Raw genomic sequence first — 18,204 nt, 5'->3', positions numbered from 1 at the left:
AATGAGACAAAGAATTGGTTCTTCGAGAAAATCAACAAAAGAGACAAACCCTTATCTGAACTAACCAAAGGGTAGAGAGAATTAACAAATGAACAACATCAGAAATGAAAAGGGGGCATGACAACAGACAAGGAGGAAACTGAGAGAGTCATCAGGTCATACTTTGAAAACCTAGACTCCACCAAATTGGAAAACTTAAAGCAAATGAACAATGTTCTGGATAAATATCACTTACCAAAATTAAATCAAGAGCAGATGAACAAATTAAATAAACCTATAACTGCTAAAAAAATTGAAAGTCATCAAAAGTCTCTCAACCAAAAGAAGTCCAGGGCTAGATGATTTCAGCACAGAATTCTACAAGATTTTCAAAGAAAAACTAATACCATTATTCCTCAAATTGCTCTACACAATAGAAACAGAAGGAACATTGCCAAACTCTTTTTACAAGGCTACAGTTACTGCGATAGCCAAACCACACAAAGACACTACTAAGAAAGAGAACTGTAGACCAATCTCACTCATGAACACTGATGCAAAAATATTCAGTAAAATACTGGCAAAACAAATTCAAGAACACATCAGAAAAATCATCCACCATGATCAAGTAGGCTTTATCCCAGAGATGCAGGGATGGTTCAACATATGAAAAATCTGTCAATATAATCCACCACAGAAAAAAACAAAAAACAAAAAAAAAACCACATTATCTCTCATTAGATGCTGAAAAAGCCTTTGACAAAATACAACACCCCTTCATGACAAAGGTCTTGGAGATAGCAGGGATACAAGGAACATACCTAAACATAATAAAGGCAATATACAGCAAGCCATCAGCCAACATCAAACTAAATGGAGAGAAACTGAAAGTGATCCCATGAAATAAGGAACAAAACAAGGCTGTCCATTCTATCAATATCTTTTTAATATAATACTTGAAGTTCTAGCTAGAGTAATAAGACAACAAAAGGAGATCAAGGGGATACAAACCAGAAAAGAAGCCAAACTTTCACTATTTGCTGCTGATGATAGCATATATAAGTGACCCCCCCCAAAAAAAAAAATCTCCCAGGGAACTCCTACAACTCATTAACATCTTCAGTAATGTAGCAGGGTACAAAATTAACTCAAAAAAAAATCTGTAGCCATCCTTTATACTAATGATAAATGGGCTGAGAAAGAAATCAGAGAAACATCACCCTTCACAATAGCCACAAATAATATACAATATCTTAAGGTAACTCTAACCAAACAAATGAAAGACCTGTATGAAAAGAACTTTAAATCTTTGAAGAAAGAAATTAAAAGCAGCAGAAAATGGAAAGATCTCCCATGTTTTTTGATAGGTAGAATTAACATAGGAAAAATGACAATTTTACTAAAAGCAGTCTACAGGATCAATGCAATCCCCATCAAAATCCGAGCAAAATTCTTCACAGACCTTGAAAGAACAACACTCAACTTCATATGGAAAAGCAAAAAAAAAAAAAAAAAAAAAAGAGAGAGAGAGAACAGGATAGTCAAAACAATCCTATACAATAAAGGAACTTCCAGAAGTATCACCATGTCTGACTTCAAATTCTACTACAAAGCTACAGTAATGAAAATAGCCTGGTATTAGCATAAAAATGGACAGAAGTATCAATGGAATTTAATTGAAGACCCAGATATCAATCCATACACCTATGAAAACCTGATTTTTAAAAAGAAACTAAAAATATAAAATGGAAAAAACATATTCAACAAATGGTGATGGTATACTGGGTATCAACAGGTAGAAGAATGAAAATAGATACATATCTATCACCATGCACAAAATGCAAGTCCAAAATGATTGAAGACCTCAATATAAATTCAGCCACACTGAACCTCATTGAAAAGAAAGCTAAAAGTACCTTTGAATACATAGGCACAGGAGACTACTTCCTAAATATAAAACCAGTAGCACAGATACTGATAGCAACAATTAATAAATGGGACCTCCTAAAACTGAGAAGCTTCTGTAAAGCAAAGGACATGGTCAACAAGACAAAATGGTAGCCTACTGAATGGGAAAATATCTTCATCAACCCCACATCAGACAGAGGACTGATCTCTAAAATATACAAAGAACTCAAGAAACTTGACATCAAAAAACCAAATAATCCAATAAAAAAAAAAGGATATAAACCTAAACAGAAAACTCAACAGACAAATCTAAAATGACCAAAATATATTAAGGAAGTGCTCAACATCCTTAGCCATCAGAGAAATTCAACTCAAAATAACTCTGAGATACCATTTTTTACCTGTAAGAATGGCTAAGATCAAAAACACCAATGATAGCTTGTGCTGGAGAGGATGTAGAGTAAGGAGAACACTCCTTCATTGTTGGTGGGAGTGCAAACTGTACAATCTCTTTGGAAATGAGTATGGCAGTTTCTCAGAAAATTAGGAATCAACCTACCTCAAAACCCAGCAATACCACTCTTGGGCTTATACCCAAAGGATGCTCAATCATACTATAAGGACAATATAGCAACATTATTCATAATAGCCAGAACCTGAAAACAACCTAGATGTTCCTCAACTGAAGAATGGATAAAGAAAATGTGGTACATTTCCACAATGGAGTCCTATTCAGTAGTAAAAAATTAATGACATTTTGAAATTTGCAGGCAGATGGATGGATCTAGATTAAACCATATTGAATGAGGTAACCCAGATTCAGAAAGACAAATATAATATACACTCACTCATAATTGGCTTTTAGACATAAAGAAAAAAAAAACAGTCTACATTCCACAACCCCAGAGAACCTCGACAACAAATAGACCCTGAGATAGGCATACATGGATCTACATAGGAAGGAGAAAAAGACAAGATCTCCTGAGTACACTAGGAGTGTGGGCTACGGAAGAGGGTAGAAGAGGAGAGGGAAGGAAAGGAAGGGAGGAGAAAATTGTATATTGCAATAAAAAGAATAATAATAAAAACAACAAGGAACACAATGCCTGGGAAATGATAGCCAAGACTGTTTTCTGGACTTTACATGAATGTATGTGTACACAAATTAAATGTACCTGTGTAAAAACATGCTCTACACATGCTTGAACATTCATATACAATGCTTATACATATACATGCAAATTCTAGTAAACAACAACATTACAGATTTGTATAGCAGTTTTATGTGTTCAATATACATCATATGGCAATTATGTTCAGCCATGGCTGCTACTTACACCATCCCCTATCAACAGAAACCATTTCTGTCTTGTTTGTATTTTACCTGTCGGCTGACATCTTGACCTCAAGGGCAGGACTATCATGTGTAAGAATGAATACTGCCAAGAGTTACTGGGCAAAAAAAAACTGTTGCAAGGCTGTTCTACCCTAGGCCATGGGAACTACTGATGAGCTTTCTGTCCCTGTCCTAAACTCTGGAACAAGGTCATCAGCCCCAAAGGACCCTGAGTAATGCTCACTGAAATAGTGAATAAGATATATCACTTAAAATGCCGAAAAGCCAGACATGTGGCACACAACTTTTTTGCCAGCACTGGGGAGGCAGAAACAGATCTCTATGATTTGGGGGCCAGTATGGGCTACATAGCAAGTACCAGGACAGCCAGGGCTGCATCGTAAGACTCTCCCTAAAAATTAGTCAAGGAAGAATGAGGGTGAGGTTGGTTGGGAACTCTGTCTTAATTTAGGGCTTATTTGTTTTTATCAGGATTTTGTTTTTTTTAGATAAATGGCTTTTCTTGAAATGGAAAAATGGGGACATGGGAAAGCTGAACTGGGGTCACTCAGATGATTCACTACAGAGTGTGTATCATATGTAAATTTAGGTAGCATGGGAGTTGTTTTTTAATATGGCCAATGTCATTCACTGAACTCTCAAATTATATCAGTATTTCCATTCTACACCTAAACTACATTCTGATTTTATAGTTTACATTTTATGGATTAAGGTTGAAACTATTTGAGTTGTAAGAAGCTTGTGTTTTATTTTATTTTCACTGTTAGGGAGTTAAACTGTAAAAAAGCCTTACTCATTTTATTTACATTGTATGATGCTACATGATTACTATAAATACTGAAAATATAAATAGCTATTTTTTACATCTGCATAATCCCTAGTAGAGTGTAATTTAACACTGCATTATTGTCCTTTGGGTTGTAACCACTTTGCCTTTAATAGCTGAGCCATGTCTCCGATAACACCACATTTTTTATTAATTAAAAAAAATAACCTCTTTCCCCATTTTACATACCAATCCCAGTTCCCACTCCCTCCCCTCTATCCACTCCCTTCACCTTTCCCCTCACCTCATCCCTCCATCCACTGCTGAGAGAGGGTAAGGTTTCCCATGGGGAGTCAATAAAATCTAGCACATTGCTTTGAGGCAGGAACAAGGACCTCTCCGCTATATCTAGGTTGAGTAAGGTATCCCTCCAAAGAGAATGGGTTCCAAAATACTAGTGCAAGCAATAAGAATAAATTCTGGGCTCATTGCGGCCTACAGTCTGCCCCAAACACACAACTGTCACCCACATTCAGAGGGCCTAGTTTGGACCTATGCTCCCACTAGCTCAGGTCAGCTGTTTCTGTGGGATGTTTCCTCATCACACTGTTGACCTCTTTGCTCTTATTATCACCCTTCCCTCTCTTCAACTGGACTTTGGGAGCTCAGCCCAGTGCTTAACTGTAGACCTCTGCACCTGCTTCCATCAGTTGCTGGATGATAATTCTATGATGATTTTTAAAATCATCATTAATCTGATTACAGGGCAAAGCCAGTTCAGGGACCCTCTCCACAATTGCTTAGGGTCTTCGCTGGGGTCATTGTGGATTCTTGGGAATTTCTCTAGTGCCAGGTTTCTTGCTAGCTCCATAATGGCTCCCTCCATCAAGGTATCTCTCTCTCTCTCTCTCTCTCTCTCTCTCTCTCTCTCTCTCTCTCTCCCTCCCTCCCCCATCTCAACTATCCTGTTACCTCAAGTTCTCCTCCTTCTTCCCCTTTTCCCCTCCTCTCACCTTCCACCCTCCCTTCTCCTCCAATCCCCATGCTCCCAATTTTCTCAGGAGATCTTGCCTATTTCCCCTTTCCAGAGAAATCTATGTATGTTTCTCTTAGGGTTCTCTTTGATTCTTAGCTTCTCTAAAGTCATGGGCTATAGACTCATTATCCTTTGCTTTATATCTAATATCTACTTATAAGTGAGTATATACTATGCTCATTTTTCTGGGTCTGGGTTACCTCACTCAAGTTTTTTTTTTCTAGTTCCATTCATTTGCATGCAAATTTCAAGATGTCGTTTTTTTTTCTGCTGTGTAGTACTCCATTGTAGAAATGGACCACTTTTTGATTATCCATTCTTCAGTTGAGGGGAATCTAGGTTGTTTCCAGGTTCTGACTGTTATGAATAATGCTGCTTTGAACATAGTTGAGAAGTGTCTTTGTGGTATGATTGAGCATCCTTTGGATATGTGCCCAAGGGTGGTATTGCTAGGTCTTGAGGGATGTTGTTTCCTAATTTTCTGAGAAACTGCCATACTGATTTCCAAAGAGGCTGTACAAGTTTGCACTCCCATCAGTAATGGATGAGTGTTCCCCTTACTCTGCATCCTTTCCAGCATAAGATATCATAGATGTTTTTGATCTTACCCATTCTGACAGGTGTAAGATGGTATTTCAGAGTCGTTTTGATTTGCATTTTTCTGATAGCTACGGATGTTGAACATTTCCTTAAGTGTCTTTCAGCCAACATTTCCTCTCCTGAGAATTCTCTGTTTAAATCTGTACCTCATTTTTATTGGATTATTTGCTATTTTAATGTCTAGTTCTTGAGTTCCTTATATATTTTGGAGATTAATCTTCTGTCTGATGTGGGGTTGGTAAAGATTTTTTTCCTATTCAATAGGCTGTATTTTTATCTTATTGACTCTGCCCTTTGCCTTACAGAAGCTTCTCAGTTTCAGGAGCTCCCATTTATTTATTGTTGCTCTCAGTGTCTGTGCTACTGGTGTTATATTTAGGAAGTAGTCTCCTGTGTCCATGTGTTCAAGGGTACTTCTCACTTTCTCTTCTATCAGGTTCAGTGTGGTTGGAGTTAATAATCTTAAATTTGACATTTGGACTTGAGTTTCATGTATAGGACTAGATATGGATCTCTTTGTATTCTTCTACATGCTGACATCCAGTTATGCCAGTGCCATTTGTTGAAGATGCTTTCTTTTTTCCATTGTATAATTTTATCTTGCTTGTCAAAAATCAGTGTTTACAGATGTGTGGGTTAATATCTGGGTCTTCTATTCAATTCCATTGGTCTACCTGTCTGTTTTTATGCCAATACCGGGCTGTTTTCATTACTGTAAGTCTATAATAGAGGTTGATGTTGGGAATGGTGATGCCCCTGGAGTTCCTTTATTCTACAGGATTGTTTGGGCTCTCCTGGGTCTTTTGTTTTTTCCATTTGGAGTATTGTTCTTTCAAGGTCTTGTAGCGCCACATTTTTAAGACATACAAGGACTCCACAATTAGCTGCTGTGTAGTCTTATCCACAGGATCTTGGTATTCATGACAAACTGTCTTATACTTCTGTCTACTTGAGTTGGAACTTATGGATTCATGTAGACTTCTTTCATCTCCCACTGTTTTCTAGATGTACTACTGGGTTGAAGTTAAAGAGCATTGCATGTTGAGTGTGGTTAGTATGCTGCTTTTAGAACACTCTCATTAAGGCTTGGCTTTTAATTTTCCAAGGTTTCCCTCTGCAGGTGGTGCACATGGGCTGGGTAAATGAGAGGCTCCAGGGAGCTGATGACACCTCTCAGAACTTCAGATCCAAGTTCTTGGCCCTGAAGGGCTCATCCTTCTACATTTTCAGCACTCCTCCGGTAAGAATGTCTTTGCATCTGATGCTGGTGAGGGACCTGTTGCTGGAGTTATTCATATGCAATTGGGCCCTGGGAAGAGGCAGAGACAGGTAGCTGGCCATGGTTGTCTCCAGACCTCAGTGGTTGTAATGGGTCCTGCTTATGGATTAACCACCAGGGACTTATTTCAAACTCATAAGCGAATCCATTTCTGTCTTTGAGTTCAAACAGCCGGTGAGATAGGGCTGTAGCATTTCTTTGCTCCAAACATCAGCTGGTGTGGAGGTGGGGTGCAGACAGCTCTTTGGTTGAGTTACATGGTTGGGAGCTCCAAGAGGCAGTCAAAGCAAAACACAGACCCTCCCCCAGATATTTCTAACTAAATGTCTAAATAATGAAATTTCCAAAGTTATACTTTCCCACACAATTTCCAGATTTGATCAAAGTGAACAGCCTGCTTTAGTCGGGCCCATCACATAACTGTAAGGATGGATACTGTTTCCTATACTTCTATTTTCCGATTCCTACCCACACTGTTCTCAGGTCAATAAAACGGGTTATAAATGCTCTGTCTAAAAGCTCCTCATCTGGACATTTTTGTATTCCATTTATTTATTTATTTTCACTTTCAAGATTCTGACCACTAGGTCTAAAAAGTAATGAAACTTGGTTTAATGTCTCTGAAAATTCAGAAAGAGCCACAAAAGTAGTGAGATAAATTTCTACCATTGAGATGAGAAAAAGCAACATGAATGTTTGGGAAAAAATTATATTTTCAAAAGCACCCTTTACTGCACTTCCCTTGGGGTGTGCAACCTGTATAAAATGGAAAGCTAACAGTGGGAAAGGTACTCACTAGTGAGTACCTGCTGCTACCTTCCCTGGCTCTCCCTAGGAATGTGCTCCCCCACCCCTACAATTGGAGCAGGACAACAAAGTGGTTTTTGTTATGTAAAAACTCTTGTAAATTTACTCACATTCCAATCACCTACAGATTTGCATAAGCACTGATTAAATTCTCATAAAAAAGAACATTTTATGTTCTTTAAAGAACATAAATTGAAGGTCAACTAATTTATGTTCTTTAAAGTTGTTGAATAACAGGGTTTTATCTAACAGAGTAAGTGGGTGTTTTTGAGTAGTGCTAGAGTCTCCCCCCCCTGCTCAGGTATGACCTGGATAATGATGTCAGTAGTAAGCAGGTGCTGTTAGCAGTGGGGACCACAGGGGTGGTGTTCACCTGGCTGGAGGGATCCTGCATTGTGATGGGTGTGCCACATGCTTCCTCTGGGCCTGGGAAACTTCCATTCTTCCTGTGACAATTATGCTTAAAGAAGCCATTGGTGAAAACAGCGTGATATGTGAATGAATATTCAGCCCATAGTCAGACTGAAGTAGGGGGTTTCATTTCTACAGTCCCTATGTCTTCAGATAATTTTCAATTTTCTGGTGACATAGCTGTCACTGCAGTCCCTGTAAAAGAGTAATAAAGTCACTGCTGGTTAGGAGGTTAAGTGACTGACTTAGATGCTCTCTGATGGCTGAATGGTCTCTGGCTGGGTAATCCCGTATATTGGAAGATAGTGAAACCCTAGAGCTGTGCTCAAAGAATTGGAAATGTCAGAAAACTCTCGAAATGGGATATTAAGGGGAAAAAAAATCAACCCTTTGGGCATTTTGTTCTTTAAGCCCTCAAATCAACATGAAGCAATCCCCAGGGGGAAATAAAAGTTGTTTTATTCTATAAAAGAATTAAAGAGGGTTGATGGAGGAAGCCCATCCAAGCACTTGGCCAAGTTAGCTGGTCCCATAGGACAAGAACCCCACATAGCCGGGACATCCAGGACAAGGGTCTTCACAGTGTCAGACAGTGTGATGGCAAACACAGTAACCAGACACACCATTAAAAGTAGACATGATGGTTACTCCGTTTATAATTAAGGGCAACAAAGGAAGGAGGTAACAATTAGTTTCTGAGTAATTTGAAAGCCTTGATTGCATCCTATATAGCATCAGCAAGACGGAAGACAAAAGTACAGAGAACAGCAGCTTAGAAGTCAGACCATAAAACCAGGGTTTTCAGATTTGTTTGTATCCCATTGACATAGCTCAACACCTATCCGTTTCTAGAGACAAACAGGGGAGGTTCATTCGCTTGCAGTGTGCTCAAGACAGCAAGCCCCTTATTAAATAAAAGTGTAAGACGCTGCAAGCAGCCTAGACAGCGCGTTACATGTTAAATAGAAAGATAAAAATTGACCTTGCATAATAGAGTGGCGTTGGACAAAATTAGATATTTTATTAAACAATTCATCTTTTATCCACAATAACCAAAGTGTATTTTGAAGCAAGATAGGAAAGATGACATGGAGCAATGAAGAAGAATCACCCCTTGTCTCGATGGAATTGGCTGCAGGTTAATAACTCGGAGCTACAAGTTCTCAGCATAATTGTCCTGCTTACCATCCAGGGACATGAGGCAACTTGTTTACATTTCTTCTTCAGTAGTCCCCCCCCCCCAGTAATCTGTCAGAGATAATAAATCTCGACTAGAAATTCCCACTGGGCCACAGTGATCACAGAATGTGCCTCTGAAGCACATAAAATTTAAAAGATGAAAATCATACTTACTAATACTAGATGGCTTTTTGTTGCCATAGCAATGCACATGATATGGTAAGTAAATTTACGTCTAAATATTTATGCTTCCTGGGCCTAGGGTTTATATCTTGCCATTGCTAATAATTTCCAATAACAGTTTTTACTTTGCCTAAATCTAAAACATTAAGTTTTAATGAATATTTTATTTATTTAACTCTGAATGAAGCCTTAAGCTCCTGGATTGGAGACAGGCAGTTAATGACTTGCAGCATGTCCAGTGCCAAGTTCCCCAGCGTGTGGGCCCAGCAGGGCTCATAGTCCCCTCATATACAGTGGCCTGAGTTTCAGATGGGAGCTCCCAAGTTACTGTTCTCTGTATAGACTTTATGCAGCAAGTGGGAAACCCACCCATCTCTCCATAGTGCAGACTTCTTCTCAGTAAAGTCAACATGTCCTCCCTAGAGGAAGGAGGCAGAATCTCCTGTTCCAGGAGTTTGAAGCTACTCAAGTGACTTCTGGGGAGAAGAAACCCTGCCAATGCTCCTAAATGGTTGTCACTAGTGTCTTCAAAATGATTACAACACAATCAGCCTTTATAGGCATTTATAAACCTTGACAATACAGGAAAGTCAAAATATTTACTAAACTATAGTCTCAACACATCTAATCAGAATTTTGAAACAGAACCTAGAAGGACTTAAAGATTCTTATTATGGGAAATTTAGAAAGAGGTTAAAAAAATAATATCCTTCGATCAAGGACAGTTTCCTTCTGAGTTCCTTTAGGAAGAGGTGGGGAGATATGGGGGTCAAATCCTTTGCAGTGAGGTGTTCTGTTGAGGAAGAAGCAGGGTCTGAAAGAAAGGAACCCCACCATCCATTCTCTATCCCCCATCTCCAAAACCCTCAGAGATCCTGAACAGTTGGGGGTGGAAGACTGAGACCCTCAGCCCCGCTTGTCGCTCTGCTCACTTTCAGTGATAGAATATTTATTTCTGACTTGCAAATGCAAATCCAAAAGGTGATGCTTCAACTCTTCATGTTTTCAAACTCCATTAAAAGGTGTTAAAAGTGAGGCTGCAAAATCATTTTAGCAACATCGTGTAGCATTAGTGTAAAAATTAGTGTTGAAGGCCCTAGTGCCCACAGGAAATATTAGCAGTAATTTTAAGAATGCCATTAGGCAGATATATTCTAATATTTGTGAAAGTTTATCTGGAAAGAACTGAACTGACTAAAGTTGGCAGAATGCAGGCCAGAATGAATCCACTGTAGAATTGCTGCATCATCATGATTTGGCATCAATCCCATGGTAACCCTAAAAGAAACCCATATAGTGTGGCTTATCATCAAAAGTACAGCTCTGCTGAAAGCCACAACTGGCCAGACAGGTCAGAAAGTCATCAAGTGCCACTGTTTGGAGGAGCAGGGACATGTGATTTAGAAATCCCTAGTCTCTTCTCCCCCGAGTGCCTGCTTGTTTTGTTTTGCTTTTTATTTTATTTTATTTTTGGATTTTTGAGACAGGGTTTCTCTGTAGCTTTTTTTGGTTCCTGTCCTGGAACTAGCTCTTCTAGACCAGGCTGGCCTCGAACTCACAGAGATCCACCTGCCTCTGCCACCTGCCACCACCGCCCTGCCAGTGCCTGCTTGTTATCTTCATTACAATGCGCCTTTTCGGGGATCTGGAATCCATTGGCCTAATCTCTGCTTGCATTGATTCTACATCACCAGGGGAAGTTACTGTCAAGGCCAGTGATGACACTTGAAGCCACTGTCTAGAGAAGCTAGCTAGATGATAGTACAGAGTGCTGGGCTGCATGCTCCTTCTTTCTGTTTGAGGTTTTATCCCTTCCCTGAGAGGGTCATCATGAAAGTACTATAGCAGAAAGAAGTTGTGCTTCCTGTATGAGGGACCCTTTCACTTGAGGATATGACATCACTGAGAACCTGGTTTGCAAAATCAGGAACTTTTTTTGTAAAGATAGCAATAATTAAATGCATGTCTATAGTGTAAATATAGTGTTTTATCCAAAATACCATTCTCTCTCCTTAGTCTTTCTTTCCTTCTCAAAAGCTGGAGAGTCTCTGAGTTTCCCCACAAACCCACGGGACAAGAATGGTGTGCCCATGCAGCTTCTCATTAGTGTGCCCCATGCTTAGGCCTAGGGTCACCTAGGTTCCATGGTTCACAAGTGTCAGTAGAAGCTGAGGTGACCACCTCACAGGCCCTACTTAGAAGCTAAAATCTGAGTTCACTAAGCTTCATCTGAAACACTGCAGGGCCAAAGACTTCTGTCTTGGTGAGCTTGGCAGGCGCAGTATCTGCCCCCGGGTTCCAACCCTGAGCACCAAGGCAGGAACCTGCAGAGCTCACTAGACCGTCACTTTTGTCAGAATACTGTTGACCAGGCAGAGCGACATTTCTGAACTTTGCATGTATATTCTATTATGAATATGTGAATGTATGTCAAATAGCTCTTTCTGTCAACTGTTTTTTACTCAAGCAATGTGGATATCAGGATAAGCGCTGAAAGACTTACATTCAGAATTCAGAACTCACCGCCAGGTTTTAGAGCTATAACTAATAAAAAGTGAAAAGAACTAAGCAGAATATGACAAATATTTTCTGCAAGGAGAAATTGAAAGACTCCTCCTGTCTGCCTTTCTGCTGGATTACAGATCTCTACCCCAGAGTCACATAGGGAGAGGAGGCTGTGCAGGCTAGAACCAGGCTGGCTGCAGCTATCAAGTCTGACTACTGGCTCAGCCTCACGGTGGGGCTTTGCTGAGCACACATGCTCCTCTCTGAGCATGTTGCCCATGCCCTCTCTCCTGGAGCCTTCTGGGTAGCAGACCCAGGTACAGTGGGCGAGCAAAGGCCTACGGGAATTCAGTGTTAGGTGAGTGAAGGGTGAGGGCCCAGGTACATGACTACCGAGTCTTTTCTCAGGATATGAAGAAAGACTTCCGGTCTGTGTCTCAGCTAAGCCTTTAAGAAGAGTTCAGGAATCCCAGGGAAAGGGAATGAAGAAAAAGATCTATTTTTTTTTTTAAGGAGCCTGATTTTATAGAGATTGAGGTTTAAAGAAAAAGGAGATAATAGAAGACAGTCACATAACTCCTGACTCCTCCCACACCCCCGCTTCAGGTTACTTTGCATCTGTGTAACTTGTTATAGCAAAGGAACTGGTGTCATCAAGACATCATCAGTAACCGATATCCTATTGTAACTTCCAGCAATGCTCGGGTGGTGCACTTACCCCGAGTCCAATAATGAAATAAATCTTAGCCCTTCAACCTCATCTCCAAATCTGCAGCAGTCTCTTCCCTGAATCCATCACGGTGACCAAGGTGATGAAGGGCAGGACATGATTTATACTACAAGAGAAGCTGGGAGCATCAGTCACTTCCAGGAACGTGGGGGCTAGAGGGGAGATGGGGTCATCCCCACAGGATAGGCATGACCTCCTGATCGGAACACTAAAACAGAAGGAAAGCAGGTGCCCAGAAAATACCTTGAATACAACAGAGGAAGCCCTAGAGTTTGCAAAATATAAGAGCTGCTACCTCCTCCTGCCCTTACTTAAGAACACAGCTCAGAAAGAAGGCTATTCTGCCATATACTGATGATAGGCTAATGAGGAAGATGCATTTGATAACAACAGGATATCAGAGCATAATGTCCTCAATGGGATAATCAGGGCACTTTTAGAATGATTAAAATATAGCCGCAATCTAAAATGCCAGCATAAAGTTCAGGCAGACTTACAAAAATGATGAATCTACACACTGAGATTTCAAGCTACCATTTGAATTTTATTTCTGAAAAAAAAATGACATGGGAAATGCTTCTTTTACAAACTACATTTCGAAAGGCAAAATTATGAATATGTATAATGCATATTTAAACATCACATCAGCTATTAAAGGAGCATGTCTCCGAATAATGTGTTTAATCATTTCTTTGGGGTTTTTTTTTTTTGTTAATTCTCTCAAAATAATCAGCACTTCTCTAATGGGAATGCTGAGCATGGTGCCTGTCCATGTATGGTTTATTTTTGTCTAGTAATACCAACAACCCTGGGGCTCTATCCTGAGAAGCGTCTGTATCTCCCTTATCCACATGAGCAGGAGGGCAGGAGCAGCTTCCGATTCAGTGAGCATTGTCTTTGAGTTAGGGCAATGCTGTCTTGGGACCCCTGAACATGTTGGCTTTGGAAAAGGGTGTAAAAGTCTTAGACATTTTGGATTTGAAGGATGCAGTAAGAACAACTAGCATCTGTGGATCCCAGAAACCATGCTAGGCCTGAAGGCTGACCCAAAGGCCAGCTTCACATCAGCACTTTTATCCTGCTTGCTTTCTATCAAGGTGCAATTTTCCAGTATTTTTGTTGTTCAATTCCGGTAGCAGTGGGTTCTGGAGCAATGGCAGGTTAAGCGGTAACATGTCGGCGTTGTTTCTATGTCACGGTCTCTGTGGGCTAGTTCTCTGACCTCAGCAGCACCTTGGCAACGTTTTATGTGGTGGGATGATGGCTAAGAAACCACCTACTGATTAAATACATCGAGATTCGTGCCTCAAAGACAACACGGAAAACTCTTCTTCACGTTTACTGATTGTAAGACTAAGTGCATAGTCTACAGAGGAGACCCAAATCTCTCACTCTGCTGAGAATACATGTGTACATGTTTGCCAGAAGCATTTTAACTCAGAGGTCATATGTGTGAGTGTAAATTATAAATCATAACACATCACTCAAAAATGAATAGTTATGAGCTTTTGTGTGCCTAACCATCCAAAAACACATTCAGGTAAATTGGTGAGGTAAATTTTCCTGTCATTTCTGAGACAGAAATGTCTAGGGAGTTGAGGCCTGAGTACCAGACAGCTGGTCAACAGTGTGTCTGCTTGATTGTCATGCTGTCCCACGTGCATACTCTTCCTACATTTTCTGCATTTAAACTAAAATTTAATTGACAGATAATCCACAAAAAAAAAATGGATCCCTAAAACCATCCTCAGGAGTATAAAGTTCTCATATTACCAGTCTCAATAAAGTATCCTTCGTATCCCTGTTACACACTAGAGGAGGACACAGAATCAGAACCCACACCAGGATATAAAGTTCCATTGTCACCCAGGGCAAGGGAAGTTTAGCATCTAAACTGAGACCTGTGGAAACAGTAAGTGCTGGAGCTCATAGCCGAAGGAGCTTCCTCTTCCTGCCCCAATGTGTCTGTTTGTCTCCCACAGGTAAGCACACTGGATTGGGGACGAGCAGAACATGCCTATAACCTCTGTGAGGTGCTGTTTAAAGTTCACAAGGTGGGTATCCTGGACATTAGGAAGCCTTGAAGAGAAAAGATGTCCTTCAGCTGACAGCGTGTGAGGAAAAATATGTTCTTTGAGGGATATTTTGAGATAGAAAAATAACTTCAACCTTTCTTATTCCACCAGCTGTTCCAGTCCAGTTGTGTTATCATGCTATTGATTATTGAGGAGGATGGATGGATGGATGGATGGATGGATGGATAGATGGATGGACAAATGGATGGATGAGTGGATGTATGGATGGACAGATGGATGGACGGATGGACGGATAGATGGATGGATGGATAGATGGATAGATGGACAAATGGATGGATGGATAGATAGATGGATGAGTGGATGGATGGATGGATGGATGGTGACTGAATGATGAAATTATGGGTGGTATTTAGGGTGGATGGTGGCGGTAGATTGTGTGTGTTTGTGTGTTTGTGTGTGTGTGTGGTGCATACATGTGTAAGTATTTACACCCTTGAATATGCAGAGGCAAGGAGAGTTTGCTAGGTTTCTTATTTTTTTCCACCTTATTCCCTTGAAACAGAGTTTCTCACTGAACCTGGAGGTAGGCCGATAGCAGGCTTCAGCCATCTTCCTCTCTCTGTCCTAACTGCACTGGGGTTCCAAACACACAGGTTCATCCTGACTTTTCTACACATATGGAGGATTTGAACTCAGGTCCGCAGGCTTTTGCAGCAATCAGTCTTACCTGTGTAGCCACCATCTCCGCCCTGTAGAGGAATATTTTAGCAATCAAATTCAAATTTGTGACCTAAAATGATTTCTTACTTAAGCCTGGACTGGGTAGACCAGAATAATGAGTAAAGTAATTCTAACTAATTAGATGGAAGTATTCAATGATAATGAGGGGGGAGTCATCCACAGTAATCACATGAAGCTGTCAGAATTGTCCAGTGTATTGCACAGTTCGACATAGCCGATCCACAGGCAGGAAGTCAGTTCCCCTTAATGGGAAGGTGTCATCGGAATAATGGACAGGATCCGTAAATGCATAGGCCGCCAAGATGAGCCACTCAGTGGGCGCTTGGCTTAGAGGGAATTCTCTCAGTTATGTTGTTGCAAGTTTTGTTTGATCTTTCATTTGTTTGTTCTGTTGGTTTCTTTTTCTTTTTCACTGGAGTCTTACACAGCCCAGACTGGTCTCAGACCAAGAGCTGGCAGGGTGATGGCAGGGCCCGTGCAGTGGGGAAAGCTTGCTGGTTGTGCCACCGCCACGCCTCCCATGTTCCTGTGACGTGGACTCTAGTTCCCATGTCTTTCTGGCCAGGGGTGTGCCTGCAGGGATTCTCAACCTTCTCTGTGTTGTGATCACCTCGAGGGAGCTTCACCAAAGGCGAAAGCTCTAATTTTGCATGCTGTGAGATGTTTCACAACTGAGTTCTCCTGACACAAACGTCCCTGGGGATGTTGGTATGTGGCCAGATCTGTGAATTACTGTGCAGCGTGGTTTCATAGGCTATTCTGAAACAATCCTTTATAAACTGCATTTTATTCGCTGGTTGTGTAGAGTTATTAGATAGCAGGCTAGATGCATCTTAGTGATCTGTGTTCCTGTCATTTCAGCGCTGTTAGGGCAGACAGTTTAAATACATAATTGCTGGGATGAACCTATTAATGAGGATGATCGTGCTCTTCATTCATATTGCTTAGCTCAGTTTCCCAAGTATGGTCCCTTGCCCCGCCCCCCAGTTAAGATTTACTCATTCAGTCATGAACTCCTTCGCTATAATTTATGGTTGAAAAATAGTTATAAGAACAAGAACATACTTTTGCCTCTGCATTAGAGACCTATCGTTGGATAACAATTCACCTCAAAACTGAGAGTTTTTACAGTAGCTATTGTCCTGCAGCCCTGGACCTGAACTCCTCCTTAGAACCCTGGCCTATCCCAGAAGATTCCTCCCAATGTTCCCTGCTGCCTGCTTCTCTGCCCTTCCTCTGAAAGTGACAACAACTGGTGGCCGGCATCTGGTCCCTGTAACTAACCTTGACAGGGAAAATCCCCAGAGGATTTTGAGGCTGCCCCAAACAAGCACATCAGAAACATATTTGGAAGATTCGGCTGCGAGTTGTTCGGTGGGGACAGGACAGTCAGGTGATTCTGTGATGGAATCTAGAACATTCCTTCTTTCTGTTTGCTTCAGCTGTGGTTCTGAAAATGTTGCTGAAGCACAGTGTAGTGGCATTTCATTTGTATTTTAACAAATAAAGCTTGCCTAAGGGTGAGAGAAGTAGAACAGCCCCTCTGGCCAGCCTTACAGCCCCGGCAGCAATGATACACATCTTTAATCCCAGCAGCCACGCTAGCTTGCCATAGAAACCAGGCAGTAGTGGTACACACCCTAATCCCAGAACTAGAGAGGATTATAAAGTGGAAGGAGATGGCGCTCACTCTCAGTGTCTTTCTGAGATTCCTGGAGGTCAGTGTCTTTCTGAGATTCCTGGAGGCAAGATCGCCATTTCAGACTGAGGTAGAAGTAAGATCCAGGAGCTGGCTATTTTGCTTTTCTGACCTTCAGGTTAAAACCCAATTTCTGTCTCTGAATTTTTATTAATTGTGCTTCATTATTCGTCCCATTTGGTGGTTGTGAGGAAGAGGTGACCTGCACCAGACCAGGCAAATGCAACCCTCTTCCCCAGTAGTAGGCTAGGTTCCAGGCCCAGCCTTCATCCTGACCCATTTCCAATCCATGCTATCTTTTAGTTCTGGCTTTCGGACAACTACTGGCTGCAGGCAAACTTGTACCTGGGTCTCCATGATTTTGACTGTGAAGACCCCAGGCCATACTGCTTCAGTGTCCTGGCCGGCCATGGGAGGAGCCATGTCTTCAGTGTGGAACTGGGCAGTGAGCTGGCCGTGTGGGAGAAGTCATTCCAAAGAGCAACTTTCATGGAAGTCCAGAGAACTGGGGTGAGTGCATTATGGGATGCACGCTTTTCTCACTGTCAGATTTGGGCAACATCTGACCCCTGGGGGAAGGGGTAGAAATAAGGGTTGATTCCAGGAGAGCGAATCGTGAAAGGTGAACGTTTTTCATCTGAGTCACTGTCAGAGCCATCTTCCATGATGAGCAGGGCCTTCACTGATAAGGGGAGCTGTCTGTCACAACGTCTTGCATCTGGCTCATATGTGCATTCATATTTACTGTGAGAAAGGGGCCAAATCACCTTCTGCTGAGGAACTCACCAGCCGCTGTAGACACAGGGCAGCTCTGAATCACCTGGATGTGCAATATTTTATGGCACATCACGGGCTTTCCTCTCAGACTTAATAGTCCTACGGAGAATATGATACAGCAATGTGTCTGAATCACTTCTCTGCTCTTGAAGACAGCAAATGAATCATCCACAGATTTAAACGCATATCCACTGAGCAGATAAGGAAGGGT

The 18,204-nt window shown here is 41.2% G+C and overlaps 1 protein-coding gene across 2 annotated transcripts in view; it reads left to right on the top strand.

Moving 5' to 3' along the window:
• The window catches only part of Sntg2 (syntrophin gamma 2), a 139,870-nt gene that overhangs the window by 71,818 nt on the left and 49,848 nt on the right, over positions 1 to 18,204 (top strand). For both annotated transcript variants that reach the window (XM_041630352.1, XM_041630353.1), the window contains exons 8-10: positions 6,767 to 6,886; positions 14,723 to 14,794; positions 17,520 to 17,726. In XM_041630352.1, coding sequence (XP_041486286.1) covers positions 6,767 to 6,886; positions 14,723 to 14,794; positions 17,520 to 17,726 — 399 coding nt within the window. The remainder of the gene's footprint in view (positions 1 to 6,766; positions 6,887 to 14,722; positions 14,795 to 17,519; positions 17,727 to 18,204) is intronic.

Source organism: Microtus oregoni, unplaced genomic scaffold, assembly GCF_018167655.1.
Source record: "Microtus oregoni isolate MIOR12 unplaced genomic scaffold, Mior012 000034F_ref0000314, whole genome shotgun sequence".
NCBI lineage: Eukaryota > Metazoa > Chordata > Mammalia > Rodentia > Cricetidae > Microtus > Microtus oregoni.
This window is presented reverse-complemented; position numbering and strand designations above follow the sequence as displayed.